Genomic DNA, 21,890 nt, shown 5'->3' on the forward strand with positions numbered 1-21,890 from the left:
ATTTTTTTACTCAATAATGTATGATAAAATATTGATCATGATTATTTAATTTACGAAAATATTACCACAAATTTCAATTTTGTACTAGTCAGAAATTCAAATTAGTGGATCAAAATTCAATTTTTTTTACAAACTTGAATTTATAAAACTTATCTTAATGAATTAAAATATAGATTTATACATATATATATTTAGCAATATGTTTAATATAATCAAATTTTATAATAAATTCACATGACTTACTTTGAGATGTTCTAAAATAATACTCCCTCCATCCCATTTAATTCTATACACTTTTCTTTTATGGATGTCCCACCCAATTTTATATATTTCAAAACTTTCCCAAAATAGTAAATTTTTATAATATAAAAATCCCACTCACCCACTACTTTCAACTACTTTTCCAAATCTATCGGGTCCTGCTATTTTATCTACTTTTCTTTCTCTTTCTCCTTATTTTACATTACTTTATATATTTTTCTTAGTTTCTGTGTCCAATTCATATGTATATATTTTTGAGGGACGGAGGAAGCAAGTATTTAGAAAAAATATATTGCCTGATATCGAAGTAACACACATAACATCCTCAACAGTTACTTAACAGGAAGCTATTGTAAACGAAGAATATAGAATAGTCATACAAAGCAGGTACAGTTTGAACATATACAGTGACAGCCTACAGGCTACAGCTAGGATACATCATCCCATCACTTTAAAATTAAATGTATCAGCCGACCTCAATGTTACAAATACAATCATAAACGATACACCATATAGTCACACTTAAATTTTGTTAAGAGAGTAATATTATTGTTACGTACGTTCATTTATTCGTCAAATTTTTAATTATTAATAATTTACTGTGAAACAATTAAAAATTGCTGGCCATGTATTTTAAATATATATTATGCTCCTGTGAAATTATTGTCCCAATTTTTGTATGCGAAATTTGGTTACCTAGTATAGATTTATAAATATACATGTTATCCAACTCAAAAATTATTATGATTAATATTCAAGAGTATAAGATTATATATACAATGACGTGTATATAAAAAAAATTTGGAAGAACATGATTTGATAGCTAAAGCGCCCGCACTAAAATTTGTTTTCTTTTATAGCATTAAATTATATATTATGTTTTGACACGGTTTTTAAAATTTCTTTGAAATACAGTTCTATAATATTTTAAAAAAATTGTTTTTAATAAAGTTTTGATATTTAAACTTATTTAAAAATAATAATCAAGAAAAATATTATAAAACTATACTAATTTTTAAGAATATCAAAATAAACGCTTGCACGGAAGAGTAACGCCCTGCTCCCTAGTTATAATTAAGGAAGAAAGAAATATAATATAGTTTCACGTTTCACTCTAAAAATAAGATGAAAATGGAAACTTTCACTTATATTCACTTGCTCAGAAGCAAGGCTAAGTTACAAGTAACCTTGAAGCCTGTATTGCTACATAACTACATTAGTTGCATGAATGGTGGTCATAATGGTAAAATGAGTGGCTTCTGGATTAACGAATGGACACACATCACTTGCATTATTACATCAACTCAGGATCCTTGAGCTGCCTTTGTTGTCTACACATCCAACAAATACACGTTATTTACTGTATTCACTCTAAACCCCACCACCTTGGTTTCTTCTCCTTGCATATATATCACAACAAAATTCCATGGATAATGATCTTTTACTAACCTCTTTCTCCCCCACCCTTTCCACATTTTTCCGGCCATTTTTCTCCATTATCCGATCACCTTATAACTTTCCGGCAACTCATTATTCTTTTGTCCCAGCTGACCAGCCATATAAGCCCAAAAATCAAGGTATTCCTCTTAATTTTTCTTGTTTTCTTAATAAAGTTGCTGGAAATAATTCTGTCGAAACCAGAACCAAAATCAACATAGGGTAAATATTTAGCAGTGATCTGATTTTGGAATGATGTGTGTGTAAGCTTTATTGGGTTTGAGACAGATTGTACAAATTTTGTTCAGTCATTTATTTTTGGGCTAATGTTTATTTTTTGCAATAATTCTGCAGTAGAAATTGATGTAAGAGTAGATATTTTCTACTTTTTGGTATGTACTCTAAGTAAAGCCACTTAGCCTTTTGGGCTGGAGCCCTTTTTAGTGTTCATTGAATTATGCTTTAGTGGCAATGGAACTTATGACTTTGTGTCATATCCACACACAATTTACTGACACATGTACTACAAAAGTGATAAGCTCAATGTGATATGAATCATGAATTGCACATGTAGAATTTGGGTATATAAGGAGATGATGTCTTATCTTGTAGAAATATAGTTGTGGAGGTGGATTGTATGGAGCATTTTGCAACCATGTTCAGTGGACTAGCAAAGTCACTTAGGAAAGCCAAGAGTTCAGGCAATTGTGGTGGAGGGGCAGTAGAAACAATGATAAAGGAGGCAAAGAAGAATGATCTAATATTGAAGTCTTCGGGGACACTGGATGTCGAGGGATCAAACAATTTTGCAGCGATTTCTTCCAAAAGAGGCAACAAAGGAGTGAACCAAGATTGTTGCATTGTGTGGGAGGTAATTTGCTATTGTTTTATTTTTGTCGATGTACAATTTTAGTTTCGATCGAGTGATTCTGATTTTTGTTCATTTGATTGGGGGATAGGCATTTGGATGCCAAGAAGACATGATGTTTTGTGGGATATTTGATGGACATGGTCCGTGGGGGCATTTTGTCGCGAAGAGGGTTAGAGAGTTATTGCCATTGTCTTTGTTGTGCAATTGGCAAGAGGCAATTGTAGAAGCGTCACTTCACACTGAACTTGATTTGGAGTTTGACAAAAGATTCAATTTGTGGAAGGATTCTTACTTAAAGGCTTGTGCTTCAGTTGACCGGGAGCTGGAGCATTATCGGAAAATTGATTCCTTTTACAGTGGAACGACTGGTTTGACAATTGTTAGACAGGTGATGAGAAAAGTCCTTTAGTATTTTGATGATATATGCATCAAGAATATATGGTTTTTAGCTAATCCAACCAGTCTGTTTAAGGTATCACTTATAATCTGATATCATCTATTTATGGTATTTTAGGGGGACCTTTTAGTAGTAGCAAATGTTGGTGATTCTCGTGCTGTATTAGCTACAATCTCTGATGACGGCAGCTTGATACCAGTTCAGCTTACTCTCGATTTTAAGCCTAATATACCTCGTGCGTATCTTTTTCAATTGCCTTTTGTTCTCTATTGCATGATGTTTGAAAATACCTTAATAATTTTTCTTATGACATGGTCTGCAGAGGAGGCAGAACGCATAGTTCAGTGTAATGGTCGAGTTTTCTGTTTAGATGATGAGCCGGGCGTTCACCGAGTGTGGCTGCCTAATGAAGAGTCACCTGGACTTGCCATGTCTAGAGCTTTTGGTGACTACTGTTTAAAGGAATTTGGACTCATTTCTGTGCCTGAAGTGACTCGAAGACAGATTACTGTCCGAGACCAGTTCATTGTGCTTGCAAGTGACGGGGTACGTATAAATTTGTTTGTAGTTCTCTGTTTTATAAAATAATTATCTTTTCGCGATACATTGCATGCTATCATTTAATGACAATGTATTTAGGTTGCTCTAAAAATGGAAACAAATAGACTTGAATGAAATTGAATAATTTTATCATAATGGTTGTTGTCATAAAGTTGAGCACAACTATAAGCATCCACAGGGCTGGATGGACACGATGACCGGAAGTCGCCCTCCGGCACCAGAAATTTTAAAACCCTGCTTAGTAGGATGGACTATAATTTTTATTTGTTGCTAGCTGATGGATTATGAATTTTGAGAACCAGAGAACCTATAGTTTCCTGCCATGGCCCCAACACACCCTCACGATTTCATCCTGTGTTCACCTCTGACTCTGAGCAAATATTATACAGACCAAGAAATTGGAACAATACAACTATAAGCATGTCACAAATTAAGAAATGAGAACATCCCTGCAAGTCCTTTAAATGTGTGAAAATATGTAATATATATTCAAAAACTGACAGTAAGTTCTTTCATGTGCATTAAGGTCTGGGATGTGATCTCCAACGAAGAAGCAATTGCAATTGTGTCATCAACACCAGACAGAGAGAAATCTGCTAAACGACTGGTCGAGTGTGCTGTTCGTGCATGGAAGCTAAAGAGACGAGGCATAGCAACGGATGATATATCAGCTATTTGTCTTTTTCTTCATAATCATACATCATCGCATACTATTCACTCTGTAATTACTCCATTATAACTTCTAAATGCTAGAGTATATTGTCTGGCCGGAAATAATGTGCTTATAGAATTTCTTTTTCCTCCGAAACAAAATCAGGTGCAACGCTGAAACATCAATAGGTTTTTCTCTGCTAATGTTTTCTGGGAGAGTTGTTTTTTGTTTCCTCAATGTAGTTACCTCAATAATATAGTTGTTAATACATGAAAGAATCTTGCACAGATTTGCACACAATGTTTGGATCAAATTTCCTTTTAAACTTTGACTGAAAATGTGAGCTCAACCTCAAATTAAGAAAGGTAAAACAAAAATGAGAAACAGAACATAGAACTCATTTTACTAGGATTCAGTCAATCGAGTATGTGTACAGAGTCTTGTTTTTCCCAGAAACAAATACATGAATATACAATCCCGAAACACATTGCCTGCTAAAGAGGCTGCGGGGTAGTGCAAGTAACAAAAAACAATACACAAGCTCGCCATTGATGGTACCAAAGTACTCAAAAGATCATACAGTAATAGCCGCCTTGTTTTATAGACATATATACAAGTGAAAGAACTTCAACATGTTCTTGATTTCTTAAGCTTAAAAATAATGGAACAATGCTATTTAAAAAGTTCCAACTTCACCTTCTATCAGGTTTAACTGTTTAGGGACACAGCGCTGTAGTTCTTCATGAAGGATAACTGTATAGTAGTCGCAGAATCTTATTCACCAAGATGTAATATGCCACCTGAAACATTCTACATGCAAGGCATGGTAAAACAAAATGTCTTCAACAACTAGTGATGTTGTTAATGTGCCATATCAAATAACTTTCACAAGAAGTGGAGCATAATTCTATCATACAGGTGTTGAAGCAAATCATGCTTTTTGGTTCCAGTTTCGACATTGTGTGTGAACTTTAGCAAGGGCAGCCATATAATCATCAGACCTGAAAAAAAAAAAAAAGAATTAATTCAAGAACTGAGAAATTATGCTATATATCTGAGGTAATGAGGTCTGATTTGTGGAATGACTTTTGTCCATAAGGAGATTCACATGCAGCAACTATATGACGTTTGGCGCCATCTGGTATACCCTGCCATGTTAATTGTTTCAATGCAGTTAGTGCCGAGCCACACAGAATCAAAAAGACAATCTATATTAAATATATATATTTACTAGAGAATAATAATATACTCTTAAGCAAATAAAATTCACTCTGAATCTACCCCTAGATTTCACAAACATAAAAAAGAGAATCTCGAGTCATTTTGTGATCAAACTTCTTACTATATATTCTATTTCCATAATGAAACATTTTCTACTGAGAACTCTGCAACAGTGTATGTTAAAATCTAGGTTCTGACCTTCCTATTTTTGCACTAATTTTCACTCTCTATAGTGCTTATTTTGATACATTTCTCATTTTATTTACACTTTTCTCCTATATTCTGTGTTTCTGTGCCTATCAACTGTACATTACTAGTCTTTCACCAAGAATTGAACCCTCAACCTATTTATAACCAAGAAAAAAGAACTTGGAGGGGTATCCGCTAGCTTAAATCCTAGCAGATCTAATTTTCCATCACTTGTCGTCTGATGATTTTTCATTTTATTAAAAAGTAAGATTCAACATTAAATTTGTTTTTGTAAAAAAATGAAGTATTAGAGAAACTAGATTTGACTTGTTTAAGTAAAATAATATTCAGATGAAATTTGTAGTGTTGTGGATAGATACTTATAATTTTTATTCCTTCTTTTATAAGATTAGATTCCTATCAATTTAAATACAAGCTTTAACCCTCCAAATTGAGAATGAATGTTCCATTCTCTTTTCCAGTCAATTTCTTCTAGAAATCTCATTACAAATATATTTGCACTTCCATATTTTCCACTCTATGCATATTGTAGACGGCGCCTTAATGTCCTTCCCACTCAAAACTGTGTGATGCTGAATGCCAAACTTCTGATTTCCAGTTCTAACTAGTAAAGGCTTTTCTTGAGTGGGATACTTTGTCAAACCAACAAACTTATCATTACTGTTCTCGTCAACAAGGGAAGGAAATTGGCTTCTAATTCTAATCGCTACTGCAACTTGAAAACAAAGACTTGCAAGCCAGATATTACCTGTTAATTTTCCAGTATCTCTACTATCCAAATTTATATATTATAAGATACTGAAAAGATACTTCTATAATTCTATGACTAGCCTCAGAACTGACCCTGTCAAAAAGATATTGAATGAAAGTAAAAGCTATGAAGCGATAAAATAGCTATGTGTCTCCAGTCTAACTTGTTATTGCCTCCAGACCAGTTAAGTGATTGGGTATACTTCTGAAAATTTAATATGTATCCTAAGTTCCACTATCTCTTCTAAGATAAATTTCTCCAGTTTGCAGTAAAAAGAGATGCAGGTATCACACCTGGCATTCATAGTAAAGCCCGGCATATAAAGAAGCATAGAAATATTCGCTTTCTCGGCCACTCGAGAATTCCTTGACAAGCTGTAAGGAAATTGGGAATTTTTTCATTAGAAGTATAAAAAAAAAATGGCAAACGAAATGACACACCACTCAAATAAATCAGTATTCTACATCTAGTATAAGAAGATATACCACCGAAGATCAAGGATGACACAACAGTTATGGAGATAGTGAGAGAAACTTAACTGATTCATAAATTCACTAAAGAGATGGAAATACTTCTCTACCTCCCTATTGAATCTAGGGGAAATCTTCTTTCCTTAATGAGTCCGGCTCCCTGGAAGATGATTATTGCAGAATGCAGCATACATGCCGTGCTTCCTAACAGCGGTAAGGTACAACACTTTTTTGTGTGTGAATATAAGGTGGGGGGACAGGTATCACTACTGCCCTTATGGTTAGAGTTTTAGTGTTTTTTCCCTACCATGCTTTATAAGCGTACCGCGGTATGCATATAGCAGGAGTCGTCTGCTGCGGACCTTAGCCCTCAATAGGTCAAATACATGTGCCATTAATACACACGTGATAGGTCTTCTGATCATTAATGAACCAAGAGAACCAAGACCAGAATCTACATACAAGTAAAAATTTTCTCTCCTATAATGCAAAGCTATAGAAAAAGAGACAGAAGCAAATGCCAAATACTGATTACTGAAACAGGTAGATTACTAGATCCTCAAATAGCTGTAAGCACTTTTTGTTGCCTTAATTGTATTTTTACCTTCTTTTAAAGAGTTTGAAACTGAAGCCCTACTGTTACACTTGTAAGCATTTTTGAGCTAATAACTTTTTCCTGGAGTCAGGGCGGGGGAGGACCTTGAGAGGGGGGGGGGGGGGGGGGGGGGTTTCCAATTTTAGTTGTACTAATTTGTATCAGTTCTGTCTTTCATCATGAAAAACCTATAAGACTCCCTATAAAAAGTTGGTTGAAGTAATATATTTCTTTCTATATCTGAAAATATTGGTAGTAAATAGTAATAAGTTACATCTTATTTATATGTTATGTTCTAGCTTAAGTTAAGAAAATTCTATTACACAAAGCTAGCCAGGTTCAGTATTTGTTGAAGCTGTATTCTACTCTCTTTTTTTTTCACTACACCTGATGTATATCCTGGGGGAGGGTCAGACATACTTGAAATTATTAATTAATCATACAATTTTAAACTAGAATATATGTAAAACATATAATCTCCTCTAATCTAACCTTCTCTGGGTCACCTCCGTCTTTGAACATGTTATAAGCTTCCCTCATAACAGGACGTGGATCCCTACCAACCTACCATATACAGGAAACCAATGAGAAGTTAATTACTTATAATATTTGGAATTTACCTTGAAATGAAAATCTTGATGAACAAAACTAATACAATTTCATATTTTGGATTAAGTAAGAATCCCACAAGAAGAATGTAGAACATCAAAGGTGAAATATAACTTCTCTGAATAGCTATGGTAAGTCAAAACTAACAATAACATAAATATCCAGATGCCTAACTATAGGTTCACCTAGCTGAAGGTCAAATAAACAAGCAAAAAGACCTTTTCCTTAAATCTACTTGGGGTGTATGGTGTTCTAGTCAAGGAAAATTAAATATTATGCAGCATAGCAGAGTTATGATAACCAAATACCCTCAATGAAGGAAATAAATTGCAACAACAATACAATAAAATTCAGTCATACCTCCTGATGCCTTTAGAATTAGGGGCAAACTCAAGTCTGATCATAATTTGCTAATTGACTAAGTAACAGCAGAGTTGCCGACATGATTGGCTAGTCACAACGAACAAATGCTAAACAAGGCCATTTTTTGTGTTATCATGGAAGCTCTAGTTTGACTACATGCAATTGAATCATATCATCTTGACCCTCTTGTATTGTTTTTGACATTGCACCTGTTCTAGTTTGTAAATTGCAGTTAATCAACTAACCTCAGTGTATGCAAATAAGCATCATTCTAGGGTGTACTGAGGTAAAATCAGTACAACTTACTGTACATTTTGGAAGAATTTATGTAGCAGCTATACATAGAAGCAAAAACACAATCTCAAGGATACTAAGGGCCTGTTTGTTTTTTGAGTTGCTTACAAGTCAGATTAGCTTATTTGGTTCATCTTTCTAAAAAGCATTTGTCACTTAAAACTTACTTAAACTTGAATTATAGAAGTAGAGAAAAGAGGCCTATATCAGTAACTTATACTGATTATGTCATTCAACTTCTAGTTATTTTTCTTTGATAAATTTATTACTTACAGAATCAGATAAACTACATAAAGGATAATAACTTTTAAGTAGAAAAATTACTTCTACTACAAGTCATGAATAGTATTAGAATTGTTTCAAGGTAAGCCAAATGTGTCCTTAATCAGGTTACTCAAATACCAAGTTTCATAAAAGGATTAAGAAGTTTATAGAGGCATATATCATCAGCATAGTGAGCGCAGTAAATTATTAAAAAAAATTAACACATGTCAACTGAACTACACTCCACAGTCACATACCTCAAGATATTTTTTTCGTGCTTCATCCACTCCATATAATTGAGCTTCACACAAAAAGCACCATATTGACTCCTCTGTGTCATTTGGATTTTGTGCAACATCTATCCTGAATTGCTCTGCCCCTTCCTCAAACCTGACACAAAATAACACACCAATGTCCCCGAAATTGTAAGCGTATTATGTATAAAACAGAATCATTTTAAGCTATTCAAAGAAAGAATGTATCATACATATTTTAATACCTGTCAAGGTAGTAGAGTGAAAGACCTCTTTGCCAAAGATCTGATATGAAATTACATTTTCTAGGTTATACAGAGAAGAAGATATATTTACGCTACCTCCACATTACAGAAATGATCTTATTTATGTTTGCTAATATCCAAACAGTCAAATATTGTACACATAATTATACCTTTAAAGGCAGCGGGGGATTCCCAAATTTGAGGGGGTCTGTTCCATAGTACAACTATCTTAAAATCCAAAAAGAACATAATTCATAGTGTATGGATATTTTCTAACACTTAATTGTCATGAAGATCAGAAAAACAAATGCAGACTGTGGAACCAATGAGGAAAAAGTATAGCAAAATATTAGGAAATGAGTACTTAAACGCACAAAATTATAGAGAAAAGTATCACATAAACCATCTCAGCTACTGGAAGTCTGGAATCTCTTCTAAATCTGGCAACATATAAAATTAACTGTGAATTTATGGGGCCTTCTACGTATATAAGACACACAGCTGTAATTGGTGGGCTGGAATAGTAAATAAGAGGAGGCACTGTGTTTCTGCAATAATTACCGCTATCAAACATCACCCCGAAATAAAAAGAGTAAATAAGTATGTCACTATGTTGTAGCTATGACACTTGGTTCAAAATATTAACTTCTCCACTATAATAAATACATAATTAAACTGACATCAAATGTAAACTTGCAATTCTGTGAATGTTATAACGAAACTAACCTATGGAATTGATGGTAGAGAGAGGGAAAGGGGGGGAGGGAGGGAGAGTGAGTGAGTGAGAGAGAGATGGAGGGTGGGAGGGAGAGAGATAGAGGTTCTGTCTACTTACATGCCTTTTGGCGAGCATCAAGTTGAATAGCCTTATCAAACTCCACAACAGACCCCAAAACATCACCCTTCATTACACACACACACACACAAAATCAAACACTATCATGTACTTGTATTTCATACCTACACATACACACACAACAACATAATAACACATCTACTAATCTCTTTACCTCTCTAAAGAGCTGCATTCCACGCCGAATCGCAAGAAGAGCTTCCCTCCCAGAATTCCCACCAGTCACAGCATCCCAAATCCCAGAAACACGAGGGACCATTCTGTTTCTCGTGAAAATACCAACTGGGCTGTGATCATTTACAGGCATTGACAGAATGGTGCTGGAGAAGAGTGCATTCCTGGAGAACTTTACTGGGGTTGGAGGAGTTGTTTTAATGGATGAGGAGCCAAATGAAGTGATTTGAGACGAAATGGTGGGCTTCAAATTGTTGGTTATTGCCATTGAAATGGTTTGGATTTTCTTGAAAACACTGCAAATGTGATGAGAAGCAGTTCACAAGGGCGGGTAAAAAACGGGTGGCTAGTCTTAAATTCTTAATTCACCATTCACCGTTATGTGAAGTCATAACTAATTTAATTCGGAGACCAAACTACCCTTACTCATTATACATATATATTAATATATGTAAAGGTTATTATGGACTTTTAATACTAACCTATTTATTAAACATTAATGACTATTCATTAATATACATTAATAAGTTTATTATATTTATAATTATGATTTAATAAATAATCAATAGGATCATCATCTAGAATTAATTTAATATTATATATATAACGATATTTTAAAATTATAAAGTTGCCCCACAATTTTTGTAAATTTTAAAATTTTACCTGATTTTTCCAATTTTTGACCAATTAATCATCGTTTTAACCGAATTTTGTCAAATCGGATTGAAAATCCATTCGATTATCGATTAATCGGCGCTTTTTAGAATATTTAATTATTACGATTTAATAAAATATGTATATATAATTATAAATATTATGTATAACTACATGACAAAAATTCTAATACGACAAAAATCTCATTTTTATCAAATTTTCAACAATTTTTTGTGGGTGGTAATTTAATTATATAATAAAATTTTAAATGATGTATATTTTATATATATATATATATAGGCAAAAATTCAAGAGAGGGACATCTTATATAGAGTTACGTAGTAAACCCTTAATTCAATCTCCACCCTTCATTTGTATCTTATCCAACGGCTGTTAATAATTGTATAAAAACTGAAATTTTATGCAGCTGACCGTTTGACCCAACTGCTTTCTCTCTCTACTGTCTGCTTTCTCTCTCTACTGTGTCTCTCGCTCAACGCGCGCTCTCTCTCTCTCTCTCTCAAAGCTCTCTCTCGCACTTCTCTCTCTGTTCTTCCTCTCTCTCAAATCTCTCTCTCGCACTTCTCTCTCTTCTCTCTCTCTTTCTCTCTCAACGCAATTTCTTTCTCTCTCGGAATTTCTCTCTCTGCTCTGTTTCTTGCAAACGAACTATGGATTATTCTTACAATGGATCTGAAAGCATGATTTCAGTCGGTGATGTTCCAAGTTCATCAGGTTTATTGTTAATTATAATTGATTTTTCATTTTTTCAAGCTGCATATTGTTGGAGATTGTGTAAAGTTACAATTTTACAGTCATGTATGTTGATTAGTTATTTTGAATGTGATTTCGGATTGTATTGTTGAACTTGTATACTGGATTGATTATAATCTTGATAAGTTGTTTATGTTCTATCGTAGAATAGTATTCCATATGAGATTTGTATGTTCTTGTATCTTATAATTAATTTGGATTTGATTCTAATGTAGAACTGATTTTTTTATTTTATAGTTTAGTATTTAGTTAACGCTTCTACTATAGAATCAGATTAGGTGTTGGTGTTGTTATCTGCAATGTTTTTAATATTCATTCTAGTGTGGAATAAAATTGTTATGTATAGTTGAATGTGTTAAACTTCTAATGAATATAGTCCATTTCATGGTCCTAATCATTGCCAGATAGAGTGCTGCGATTATTACACGAGATTCGTGATGATATTAGTGAACAAAATGCAGTAAGGTACATTGGATTAATGTTATTATGTGCTTTTAGTTAGTTTTGTTTTTACAATTATCAATGAACTATTATTAAGTTTTATTGTTGCATATGATATTTGTCAGGAATGAACTATGGGTAACATTTCCTAGACAAGAGCAAGCTATTAGTTATCAAAAAGAACATAGCAATGTTTTTATATTTAGCTATCAAGACCATGTTAATGGTCAGAGGAGGTTTGTTGTTTCAAGCTATAAGGAGTTTTGGCGAAGGTTCTTATAATCTTTGTTTATTTGCTTTAATATATCTATGTAATTTTGATTTTTATGGTTGCTATAACTTATAAATTTGTCATGTAATCATAGGTACAAGAACATGAATCCCAAATATCGTCATCATTATGAAGTTATTCAGGAGGTAATTATGTTCCATTACATTATGTAGTATTAGTGTATTTTTATTTATCTAATATGTTTTAAACTTTCATTTTGTGATTAGGGATTACCATGCCACCTTTATTTTGATTTGGAATTCAATAAGATCGAAAACTCAAACAACAATGGTGAGGAAATGGTTGATATACTGTTATCACTTGTTTTTGATTTCATGAATGAGAAGTATTCTATTGAAGGAGATAAAGAGTTTGTTGTTGAACTTGATTCGTCAACAGAAGGTATTATTTTGACATAAACAATCTTTTTTTAACAAATTATAATTTGGATTCTGATTCTGTAATTATACTATTATTGACAGAAAAATTTTCTCGCCATATAATCATTTGTTTCCCTAACACTGCTTTTAAGAACAACCGACATGCTGGTGCATTTGTTGGTGAGGTGTAATTCAGATTTAAATTACATTGTATTCATCGAGGTTTAGGTTCTTGGGATTTGTATTGTTTAATCACAAAACTGATGAAGCTTTCATATTTTTTTAAATTTCAGATTTGCTCAAGGATACAAAATGAAAGGGGAAGAGATGGAAGATTTGAAAAATTGTTCATATTAAAAGATAGGAACTCATCTCATGTGAATAAAGAAGTTTTTATTGATAGAGCAGTGTATTCCAGAAATCGATGCTTTCGCTTACCATTGTCTTCAAAAGCACGAAAGACTTCTATACTTTTACCTACTGGACGTTTTAAGTGCAGGTTAATGGTAAAATAATAGACTAAGACTCTGAGTTGTTATTTCTCCTATGCTTATATCAACTAAATGAAATGAAATATTCCTAAAATAGAGTGAGGAAGATATGTTTATGGCATCTTTGATCTGCAAAGTGGATGTTGATGTTCAAAAGATTCTTATATGTGAAAAGGATATTGGTTGTTCAAACACTCTCCAATTTGCTACACAGGTAACTATTATCACGTCTGAAAGTCTTTTGTTTGATAGAATGTATCCATACACCTTATAATCATTGTTATTTGCATATTTGTTAATTTTATTTTGAATTAAAATAAGATGTAATTTGATTCAGGTTCATGTGAACTTCCATAAAGATTATGGAGTCCCAAGAAATCTTCTGTCAAATTCTTGCATAATTGATTCGTCAAGAATATTTCAGACAGGGAGATCACTATTTCCACTATTGGATATGTTTGTAGAATCTGTTGCCTCCTTAGGAAATATATCAGGTATCCATTAAGTGATTTTGATTTATGTATAATTGAATATTAGAAACATAAGAAGAATATATATTTATTGATATTTGAATATATAATCGTTTATATGATTAGTAGGTTGGATATTACATGTTCTTTTCAGGAAAAATTCACAGTTGGCATTGGTTTTCAGAGTATGGTATAATGGTGTATAATATGTCAAAAAATAGATACTGTGAGAGAATTGGTAGACAACACAAAAGCAATCATGGTACATTTTATCCCACTTAGTTGTATCTATTTTGATTTTATATTGTAGCTTTGAGTTTCATGATTTTATTTTGATTTGAAGTTGACTTGTACGTTGTAGTTATATATGTTGTTGATCTAAGAAGAGCTAGTTATTATCAAAAATGTCATGATCCAGATTGCAGAGGTATGAGTCACTGTATTTCTAAATTATGTGCACTAGAAGTTATAGAAATAAATGTTTGAAAAATATAATCAATTTTAAATAATCTTGTTAATGTTATAACAGGTTATCGCTCTCCACTACGTCCAGTTCCTGAAGAAATTGTACCTGACACAACTGTATTTTTTGAGGGTGTTAAGCGTCACAAAATTTATGAGAATAATGTTGATAACAAGACGATAGACAGTGTGGATAGCTGCTTGAAAGATGGTTGGTGGTTGGAAGCTGTAAAATTTGCTGAAAAAGTTGAGAAAAAGACACTAGATTTCGATGTAGTATCTTGAATCAAAATATGTATAGAAGCAATACTTTTTGCTAATGTAAATATGCTTGAAATAGTATGTAAATATTTGTGTTTGTGTCACATATTGAAGAAATTGTGTAATTTGTGTTCGAAACAAATGTACATTTTGATTTTTTATGTACTTTTATATTGCAAAAGATTTTTTTGCAGAACATCAAAAATTCTTCTACTTAAGCACAAAAGCAATATAGTTGTTAAGAATACTGATACTTAAATACTTCTACTCTTGAATATAATTATTATTCTCTTACAGAGTAGTTGTATTTGTGGCATTGTTGCGGTTGACAGGGGCGCCTCCACAATGGCGCCTTATGTGACCGCCTAAGGCCTGTCTGGATGAGAACTTCTCTTGAATGGTGGTGGCTGATCTTCGTCGAGATTATAAGCCTCGACTTGTTCTCCAAGGCCGCGTTAACATTCTTAGGCTTGCGGTGACTAGCCCGGTCACCACCTAGAGCCTGGAAAGAAGGGAATGTTCGGTTGCATGTTTTGCATTGGTAGACATAAATGCATGTTTTGCCATTAGTACTTATGCTTGTTTCCAAGTACTTTTTGCTAGTGAATTTGTAAGGAACTAGCCCGAATTGTGAATCATTTTTGGGATCAACTTGCGCCAATAGCAACAAGCATTTTGCCATGTCTTCCTCCTCCTCCGTGGTGCCAGGCCCAGCCGAGTCCTCGTCACTCGCGGTGGAGCTAGTCACATAATCACCTCCTGCATACTTGCTTGAAAAATTTGCATGTGCAACTGAGAATGGTAAGGGTGATTGTGGACTTTGTCTCTTAGTCCGCTTCCCTTTCAAGATATTGGAAGGCGTGCTCATCGCGACAAGATCGCCTTCTCGGGCTTCGTGTTGCTGTCATTGTGTTCCTCCTCCTCCACCATGAGCAAACACATTGTAGAGACAAGTGGAGGAAGAGAGAATGAAGAGAAAAAAAGAGAGGAAGATAGGAGAGAAAAGAAAATTGAAGATTATTCTATTTTGGAATATCATAAATAATAATAAATAAAATAATAATAAAAATAATAATAAATGCTTACACTTAATTGATACAGTTGATTCATAACCAACTACACACTCCCTCCCCAAACCATACCCACTCCCTCCGTCAGTGTCACTGCAGCAAAACCGCTCCCTCGCCTCCGTGCCTCACCCCTCCCCGCTCTGCACTCTCCCCTCTGCACTCTCTCCTCCCTCTCTCTGTCAAACACAGTAAAGTAACAATGGCGTCTTCTTCGAATCAAGGTAATATCATTAAATCAAAATTTGAGATCCAATTATGATCCGGTATTTATCTTCAATTTCATTGTGTTTAGCTAATATAATTAGTAGATTTGTACTTCTTAAAATCTGTGATTCTACTTGCACTGGTAGTTGTTTTTGAAAGTTTATATTTATTTTTGTTTGTGTTGTGGATTCTGAATACTGTGAGGTATCTTTTAAGTGTTGATTGACTTAATATCAGATTACATGTTTGAGTTGTACAGCTAAAGTATAGTAGATATGAGTCCTTATAGTTATATTATTGAACTTATAATTTTTTTTTATGCTACTAGAGAATCATAGATAGTGGAAATTAAGTGTTTAGTTTGTTTTGAATGCAATTTTATTCTACTTTTTATTGAATTATAGTTTTCTTCTGACCAGGAAATTTACATAACAGTTGCAATAGATACAGTGATTTACAAGTTGATTCCACTGCTAATAACAATGATTTCACTGTTGAGTGTGCTCGTGATGATGAGGTTGAGAATTTTATCGAAGGTTTTGATGATTCGTTTAGCAGTAGTAGTGGATTATGGATACCGAAGGTTGATGACAACAAAGTGAAGCCTTATTCTGGTCAGATTTTTAGAGATATTGAAACATGTTTTAAGTTTTATGCTGAATATGGGAGGCAAGGTGGTTTCGATATTCGCAAGTCATCACAAAAAGTCAGAGATGGTATTTGTTGATAGAGGAATTTGGTAATCAACAAAGATGAGGTTCACGGCCGGAATCAAGATCCGTGACGGTGGTTTTGGTCGCCGGAGAGTGGTGGTTGTTTGTTTTAGGGGGTGGCTGAGATTAGGGTTTTGAGTTGGTCTCACGTGCTCTCAACTCATGATACCCCAATGTGCCTACGTACCCCTATATTTATAGGGGATCAAGCCATACGTAGTTCTATGGAACCAGGAGTCCTAGTTTGATCAGGACTAGGCCTCTTGGCAATAAGGTCGGAGATAGGCCGAAGGCCCATCTTGGAGAATCCTACTCCTGTTAGAATTAGTCTTGAGTATGACTACCTCAGACTCCTAATCCAAATAGATCACGGATTCAACGATATCTCCACTACGAGAGATAGCATCTACCACGAGTCCACGACTCTTATGGAGAAGTTATCTGGGGGAGCCATGACTAACCCCTCGAGGTGCAGGGACACGTCCTCACCTCTCGGTGAGGTCTTCATCTTCAAACAAGGTAGACAAGGAGCCAAATTACACGATCGTCTCAATCCCCCGATGAGGGCTAACTCACCAGAATACAGGATCCAGACATATGATCGGCCTTCGTGTTACCCCGGAGGGCCTTCAAGAGCCATGATCACCTCAAGCCCCCACACGAGGGTTAACTCGGCAGATAGCAGGATTGAGGATTGTAGATCATGCCCGGATGAGCCCGGGAACTATCAGATGAGCCTGATAACTACCAAATGAGCTTGGTAACTAGTCTTCATATCCCTCGGAAGGGTCGTCACGGAGACTCACTCATCCTCTTTCTTTCATCATGTATTTCATAACTATGCCTCTTCTGAGTCAAAGGACGCGCCCTGACAGGGAGGACGTGTCCTTCCCAATTCCCGTCTTCATCCCTGTTTACTGGACAAGAGACCGCACCTCCCGGGCCATGTCTGGGGAGGGCGCGTCCTCCCCTCCACATGATATACAAAACCGGCTACAACACCTCGGAAGAGCCGTCGTATCCCCCGGAGGGGTCGTCATATCCCCCCCGGAGGGGTAGGTCTTCCTATCCCCGGAGGGACGGTCTTCGTCTCCCTCGGAAGGGTTGTCTCAGCGAATGTACACTCTCCCATAAGAAGAGCCTTCTTACAACACATCAGACAGGTCCTTCTTTAACATGAGGTCGCGCCCCCGGGGAGGCGAGGACACCCCGTTAAAGGCACGCCCTTGGTCTTCATTTCATTGTCAACTTCTTACAAGGGACGCGCCCCTCGGTCACCTCCGAAGAGGGCGTGCCCTCCTCCACATATTACAGGACGTGGGTGGACGGAGGTCGGTCGCGTCTCTCCATCAACACTCTCAAGTAAGGCGTCCCTCCTTGTGACTCGGAGGACGCGTCCTTTTCAAGCAACACCAAGGGTCGGTCGCATCCTCCCTTTATAAGCAGGAGGACGCCTCCTCTTCACGCAACACCAAGGGTCGATCGCATCCTCCCCTTATAAGCAGGAGGACGCGTCCTCTTCATGGGACACGTGTGACCTGGAGGACACATCCCTCCTTCCGACGCGGAGGACGCGTCCTCTTCATTAAGATACGCAACATCGGCGGATCAGTCGCGTCACGGAGGGCTGTGCCCTTCCGTTCAGACTAGTCTCTTCAAGGGTCGGTCGCGTCCTCCCTTTATAAGCAGGAGGACGCGTCCTTCCTTTATATAGGACTCTTAGCCCAATTCATGTCTTACTTAGTTAAACTAAGTACATACTTGGCCCAACAAGGACCTAGCCAAATTTGGCTATAACAGTATTGTAGTTTACAAGTATTTTGTGTGTTCGAAGGGGGGTAATCATGAAACTTCTATGTCGAAAGAATCTGATAGTAATTCGGATTTGTCTCTTGTCTCAAGCACTGCAGGAGTTGATGTAAGAAGGCGAAGAAGGACAGTTACAAAAAAATGTCAATGTGAAGCAAAGGTTCAACTGAAATATGGTGGTTTTAATCAATATATAATATCTTGTTTTGTTGAAGGTCACAATCATCCTTTAGCATCCACATCTGGAAAGCAATTTCTTCGTATCAATCGAACTATTTCCTCACTTCAACGTCGATTCATTTTAGATGCTGCTAAATCAAATATTGGTGCTCATAGAGCGCATAGCCTCTATAAATCTATAGCCGGTTCCTACACTGATATAGGGGCAACTGCTACAGATTTTCAGAATTGGGTAAGGGATATTAAGTTGTATATTGGAAAGCATGATGCGGATATGTTGCTTCAAAAATTCCAAAATAAGCGAGAGACATCAGATGCTGGATTTTCTTATGAGTATGAAACAGATTCGGATGGTCATCTTACTCGTCTATTTTGGGCTGATATTCCAGGACGCCAAAGTTATGAAGTGTTTGGTGATGTGGTCTCTTTTGATGCAACTTATCGCACAAATAAGTATGTTAGTTTTATATTTGTATAAGTTTATAATCTTTGTTTCATTGTTTCACCTCTGCTTTTGTATAATTTATATTGTGTAATTGTAGGTATGGCATGGTTTTTGTACCATTTATAGGTGTTGACAATCATTGGAAAAGTGTTACCTTTGCATCTGCTTTGCTTAATCACGAGGATTCGACAAATTTTACATGGGTGTGCGAGATGTTTTTGAAAGTCTTTCAGCAGGCACCAAAATGTATTATCACTGATCAATGCCCGGCTATGAAAGTTGCTATCAACAAGATATTCCCTAATTCAATTCATCGATATTGCATGTGGCATATAATGCAAAAGTTTACAGCTAAGGTAATCAAATACATCTGCCTTGTGGAAATTAAATGATTTTGATTTACTTGTTTCTGTTATATGTTTGTTGGTAATATAGATACTCATTAGTATGATTTGAGTTATTATATTTTATCATTTATTCTATTAGAGGAATAGATTAGTTGTACATTATCTACTTAATTCGATTATCTGTTGTGTGTTAGAAATACCTTCTCATTTGTATAAAACCATTAAAAATAATATTTTTATTATAGGTTGGTCCTGTTTTTTGTGCGGAATCTGGTTTTATGGAGAAACTTAATAAATTTGTTTGGTCATCACATTTGACGATATCTGAATTTGAACAAGGTTGGAATTCTGTGTTGGATGAGTTTGGATTGAGTGAACATGTATGGTTGAATGAAATGTACCTTATGAGAGAATCGTGGATTCCTGCCTTTTTTCGGGACAAGCCCATGGGAGCGTTGCTGAGAACGACATCAAGGTCAGAAAGTAGTAACTTTTTCTTTAATCATTTTGTGCAGAGGGGAGACACACTGTCAGAGTTCTATATATGCTATGAGAGTGCCATTGAGAAACAGATTTATGAAAATAAAAAACTTAATGATGGAGATAGATGTATTCCTAAAACTATCACTGAAAAAGAAATTGAAAAGGAAGCAGCCCAGCTTTACACTCGTACAATGTTTTACAAGGTTCAAAAACAGATTAAAGCTAGTTGTTTTCATATTAGTTTGGCTGGACAGCCAATTGTTGCTGATGGTGTTAGTACGTATATTGTACGTGATAAAACTTATGATGAGAAGTATTTCGAGGTTCAGTTTTCGTTCTTGACAAACAATGTGGATTGTTCTTGCAAGCTTTTTACTAGAGTGGGATACCTTTGTCGGCATTGTTTCTACTGTTTGGGTCTATGGGGTGTTGAACGAATTCCACATCAGTATTTGTGTAGTCGCTGGATGAGAAATGCAGAGGACAGATTTTGTAAATCAAAATTTTCAGATGTGATGGAAAGTACTAATGTACAGAACATTAGGGATATGTCAAAAAAGTATGGACTGTGTTCCAAGGATGCATTGAATATGTTTCAAACAATGGTGATGGTATGCAGTTTTTGTTTGATGAGATGAATAGTTTGAAAATAAGGGTTGAAGAAAAATTTGAAAGTTCGAGAGCTACAAAAGAAGATATGCTAGAAGAATGTTTCGGAGTGAGACCTTCAACTATAACCACTGTTCATCCACCACTCCAAAGTAATAATAAAGGTAGCCGAAAAAGACTTGTTGGTCCTGCAGAAAAAAGTTGTGATGGAAAGAAGAGGAAATTAAGGGTGTGCAAATTCTGTATGCTGGAAGGATATCACGATTCACGTACTTGCCCGAAGAAGAAGATGCAAAATCCAATCATGCAAGCTGCTAATATTTCTGTCGACAATATTAGCACTAACCAGACCATCAATACAGGTATTATGCAATTTAAAGTTCTCTGCAATTATGCTTGTTAAATATTTTTATCTAATGGTAATTGAAACTTATAGATTGATTTCAATTTATAACTGATTTCCATATATCTGTTTTTAGGAATAATCAGCTAGTTTGCATGGATCATCGGACAAGAAGAAACAAGGATTGAAGCAAAAATGTGGATTTGTCAAGTTTATAGTTCTTAATATATTTTGCAGTGTAAATGAACAAATTTTACTTTGTTCATGAGATTAAATTACAAATTTTACTAAGCAAGAATGATTGTTTGAAACTCTGATTTTATACCAATGTCTTCTCACGGTGGAGATGTAACTATGGATTATTTTTCAATTGGCTTTAATGGCATAGATATGAATTTGCTTGACCAAACTTGCTAGGCTATACAGATTCTATATATGTACTTGAATGCACAAGCTAAAGACCAGGTTGTAATCTTTTGGCAGGCTGCCATAGAGAGGCTGCATATACGAGATGAGTAGGAGGGATGCCTTGTGATTCACATGGTATTTCGGAGTAAAGATCATGTAAATTATTTGGCTTAATGTACCATCCCTTGAGGCTTGGCCTGTTTCTAGGGTATCATGTAAACTATGATTCTAGTGTAGAACATTATAAAAATGTAAGTGTATTACAGTGAAAACCAAAATTCTTTTTAATAAATTAAATTATTCTACTATTGAATATTGATGTGAACGTTTTTTGGTTTAGGTAAAATATAATGATTCCACTAAAGAATACTATTATTAACTTACTAATATTAACTTACTAAAATTTAGATGTATTACAGTCAAAACCAAAATTCTTTTTAATAAATTAAATTATTCTACTATTGAATATTGATGTGAACAATGTAGGTTTTTTGGTTTTGGTAAAATATAATGATTCCACTAAAGAATACTATTATTAACTTACTATTATTAGCTTACTAAAATTTAGATGTATTACAGTCAAAACCAAAATT

General features: G+C 35.0%; 5 protein-coding genes across 6 annotated transcripts; 3 read left to right on the plus strand and 2 right to left on the minus strand.

The window, feature by feature from the left end:
• The first annotated feature begins 1,605 nt into the window (after window positions 1–1,605).
• On the plus strand, window positions 1,606–4,382 carry LOC108200341 (probable protein phosphatase 2C 73). The gene is made up of 6 exons (XM_017368453.2): window positions 1,606–1,838; window positions 2,311–2,569; window positions 2,658–2,957; window positions 3,084–3,201; window positions 3,289–3,512; window positions 4,054–4,382. Exons 2-6 carry the CDS (start codon window positions 2,336–2,338, stop codon window positions 4,264–4,266), a joined length of 1,089 nt encoding a protein of 362 aa, XP_017223942.1. The 5' UTR covers window positions 1,606–1,838; window positions 2,311–2,335; the 3' UTR covers window positions 4,267–4,382.
• Window positions 4,383–4,556: 174 nt separating this feature from the next.
• Window positions 4,557–10,832, minus strand: LOC108200603 (uncharacterized). 2 transcript variants are annotated; one of them, XM_017368817.2, is made up of 9 exons: window positions 10,466–10,832; window positions 10,291–10,357; window positions 9,456–9,495; window positions 9,214–9,346; window positions 7,919–7,990; window positions 6,655–6,735; window positions 5,266–5,327; window positions 5,096–5,180; window positions 4,557–4,989 (listed from the first exon to the last, which is right to left on the minus strand). In XM_017368817.2, the coding sequence occupies exons 1-8, from the start codon at window positions 10,748–10,750 to the stop codon at window positions 5,111–5,113; spliced, it is 810 nt and encodes a 269-aa protein (XP_017224306.1). In that variant the 5' UTR covers window positions 10,751–10,832; the 3' UTR covers window positions 4,557–4,989; window positions 5,096–5,110. The 2 variants fall into 2 exon arrangements, with proteins under 2 accessions (XP_017224306.1, XP_017224305.1); XM_017368816.2 differs by having other exon boundaries at window positions 4,557–5,180.
• A 975-nt stretch (window positions 10,833–11,807) lies between these two features.
• Window positions 11,808–14,779, plus strand: LOC108201153 (uncharacterized). Its single transcript, XM_064085099.1, has 12 exons — window positions 11,808–11,871; window positions 12,315–12,375; window positions 12,477–12,623; window positions 12,717–12,768; window positions 12,850–13,024; window positions 13,105–13,187; window positions 13,296–13,508; window positions 13,591–13,707; window positions 13,831–13,987; window positions 14,118–14,225; window positions 14,325–14,390; window positions 14,493–14,779. The coding sequence occupies exons 1-12, from the start codon at window positions 11,808–11,810 to the stop codon at window positions 14,708–14,710; spliced, it is 1,461 nt and encodes a 486-aa protein (XP_063941169.1). The 3' UTR covers window positions 14,711–14,779.
• A 190-nt stretch (window positions 14,780–14,969) lies between these two features.
• LOC135149398 (zinc finger protein ZAT5-like) lies at window positions 14,970–15,554 on the minus strand. Its single transcript, XM_064085100.1, has one exon. The coding sequence runs from the start codon at window positions 15,552–15,554 to the stop codon at window positions 14,970–14,972; it is 585 nt and encodes a 194-aa protein (XP_063941170.1).
• Window positions 15,555–18,528: 2,974 nt separating this feature from the next.
• Window positions 18,529–21,039, plus strand: LOC135149399 (protein FAR1-RELATED SEQUENCE 5-like). Its single transcript, XM_064085101.1, has 5 exons — window positions 18,529–19,115; window positions 19,205–19,463; window positions 19,700–20,467; window positions 20,557–20,908; window positions 21,026–21,039. The coding sequence occupies exons 1-5, from the start codon at window positions 18,529–18,531 to the stop codon at window positions 21,037–21,039; spliced, it is 1,980 nt and encodes a 659-aa protein (XP_063941171.1).
• The last annotated feature ends 851 nt before the right edge of the window (window positions 21,040–21,890 follow it).

Source organism: Daucus carota, chromosome 9 (assembly GCF_001625215.2).
Source record: "Daucus carota subsp. sativus chromosome 9, DH1 v3.0, whole genome shotgun sequence".
NCBI classification, from domain to species: Eukaryota; Viridiplantae; Streptophyta; class Magnoliopsida; order Apiales; family Apiaceae; genus Daucus; species Daucus carota.

Excerpts from the sequence above, each read along its gene's own strand:
- LOC135149399 (XM_064085101.1), top strand. The coding sequence starts at position 18,529 with ATGTCGAAAGAATCTGATAGTAATTCGGATTTGTCTCTTGTCTCAAGC. Across the intron at positions 19,116-19,204 it reads GCAACTTATCGCACAAATAA|GTATGGCATGGTTTTTGTAC; the intron begins GTATGTTAGTTT and ends GTGTAATTGTAG. Across the intron at positions 20,468-20,556 it reads ATGTGATGGAAAGTACTAAT|TTTTTGTTTGATGAGATGAA; the intron begins GTACAGAACATT and ends GATGGTATGCAG.
- LOC108201153 (XM_064085099.1), top strand. The coding sequence starts at position 11,808 with ATGGATTATTCTTACAATGGATCTGAAAGCATGATTTCAGTCGGTGAT. Across the intron at positions 13,025-13,104 it reads ACTTGATTCGTCAACAGAAG|AAAAATTTTCTCGCCATATA; the intron begins GTATTATTTTGA and ends TATTATTGACAG. Across the intron at positions 13,188-13,295 it reads CTGGTGCATTTGTTGGTGAG|ATTTGCTCAAGGATACAAAA; the intron begins GTGTAATTCAGA and ends TTTAAATTTCAG.
- LOC135149398 (XM_064085100.1), bottom strand. The coding sequence starts at position 15,554 with ATGAGCACGCCTTCCAATATCTTGAAAGGGAAGCGGACTAAGAGACAA.
- LOC108200341 (XM_017368453.2), top strand. The coding sequence starts at position 2,336 with ATGGAGCATTTTGCAACCATGTTCAGTGGACTAGCAAAGTCACTTAGG. Across the intron at positions 2,570-2,657 it reads ATTGTTGCATTGTGTGGGAG|GCATTTGGATGCCAAGAAGA; the intron begins GTAATTTGCTAT and ends ATTGGGGGATAG. Across the intron at positions 2,958-3,083 it reads GTTTGACAATTGTTAGACAG|GGGGACCTTTTAGTAGTAGC; the intron begins GTGATGAGAAAA and ends ATGGTATTTTAG.
- LOC108200603 (XM_017368817.2), bottom strand. The coding sequence starts at position 10,750 with ATGGCAATAACCAACAATTTGAAGCCCACCATTTCGTCTCAAATCACT. Across the intron at positions 9,496-10,290 it reads TGATGCTCGCCAAAAGGCAT|ATCTTTGGCAAAGAGGTCTT; the intron begins GTAAGTAGACAG and ends ATTTCATATCAG. Across the intron at positions 7,991-9,213 it reads CACGAAAAAAATATCTTGAG|GTTGGTAGGGATCCACGTCC; the intron begins GTATGTGACTGT and ends TGTATATGGTAG.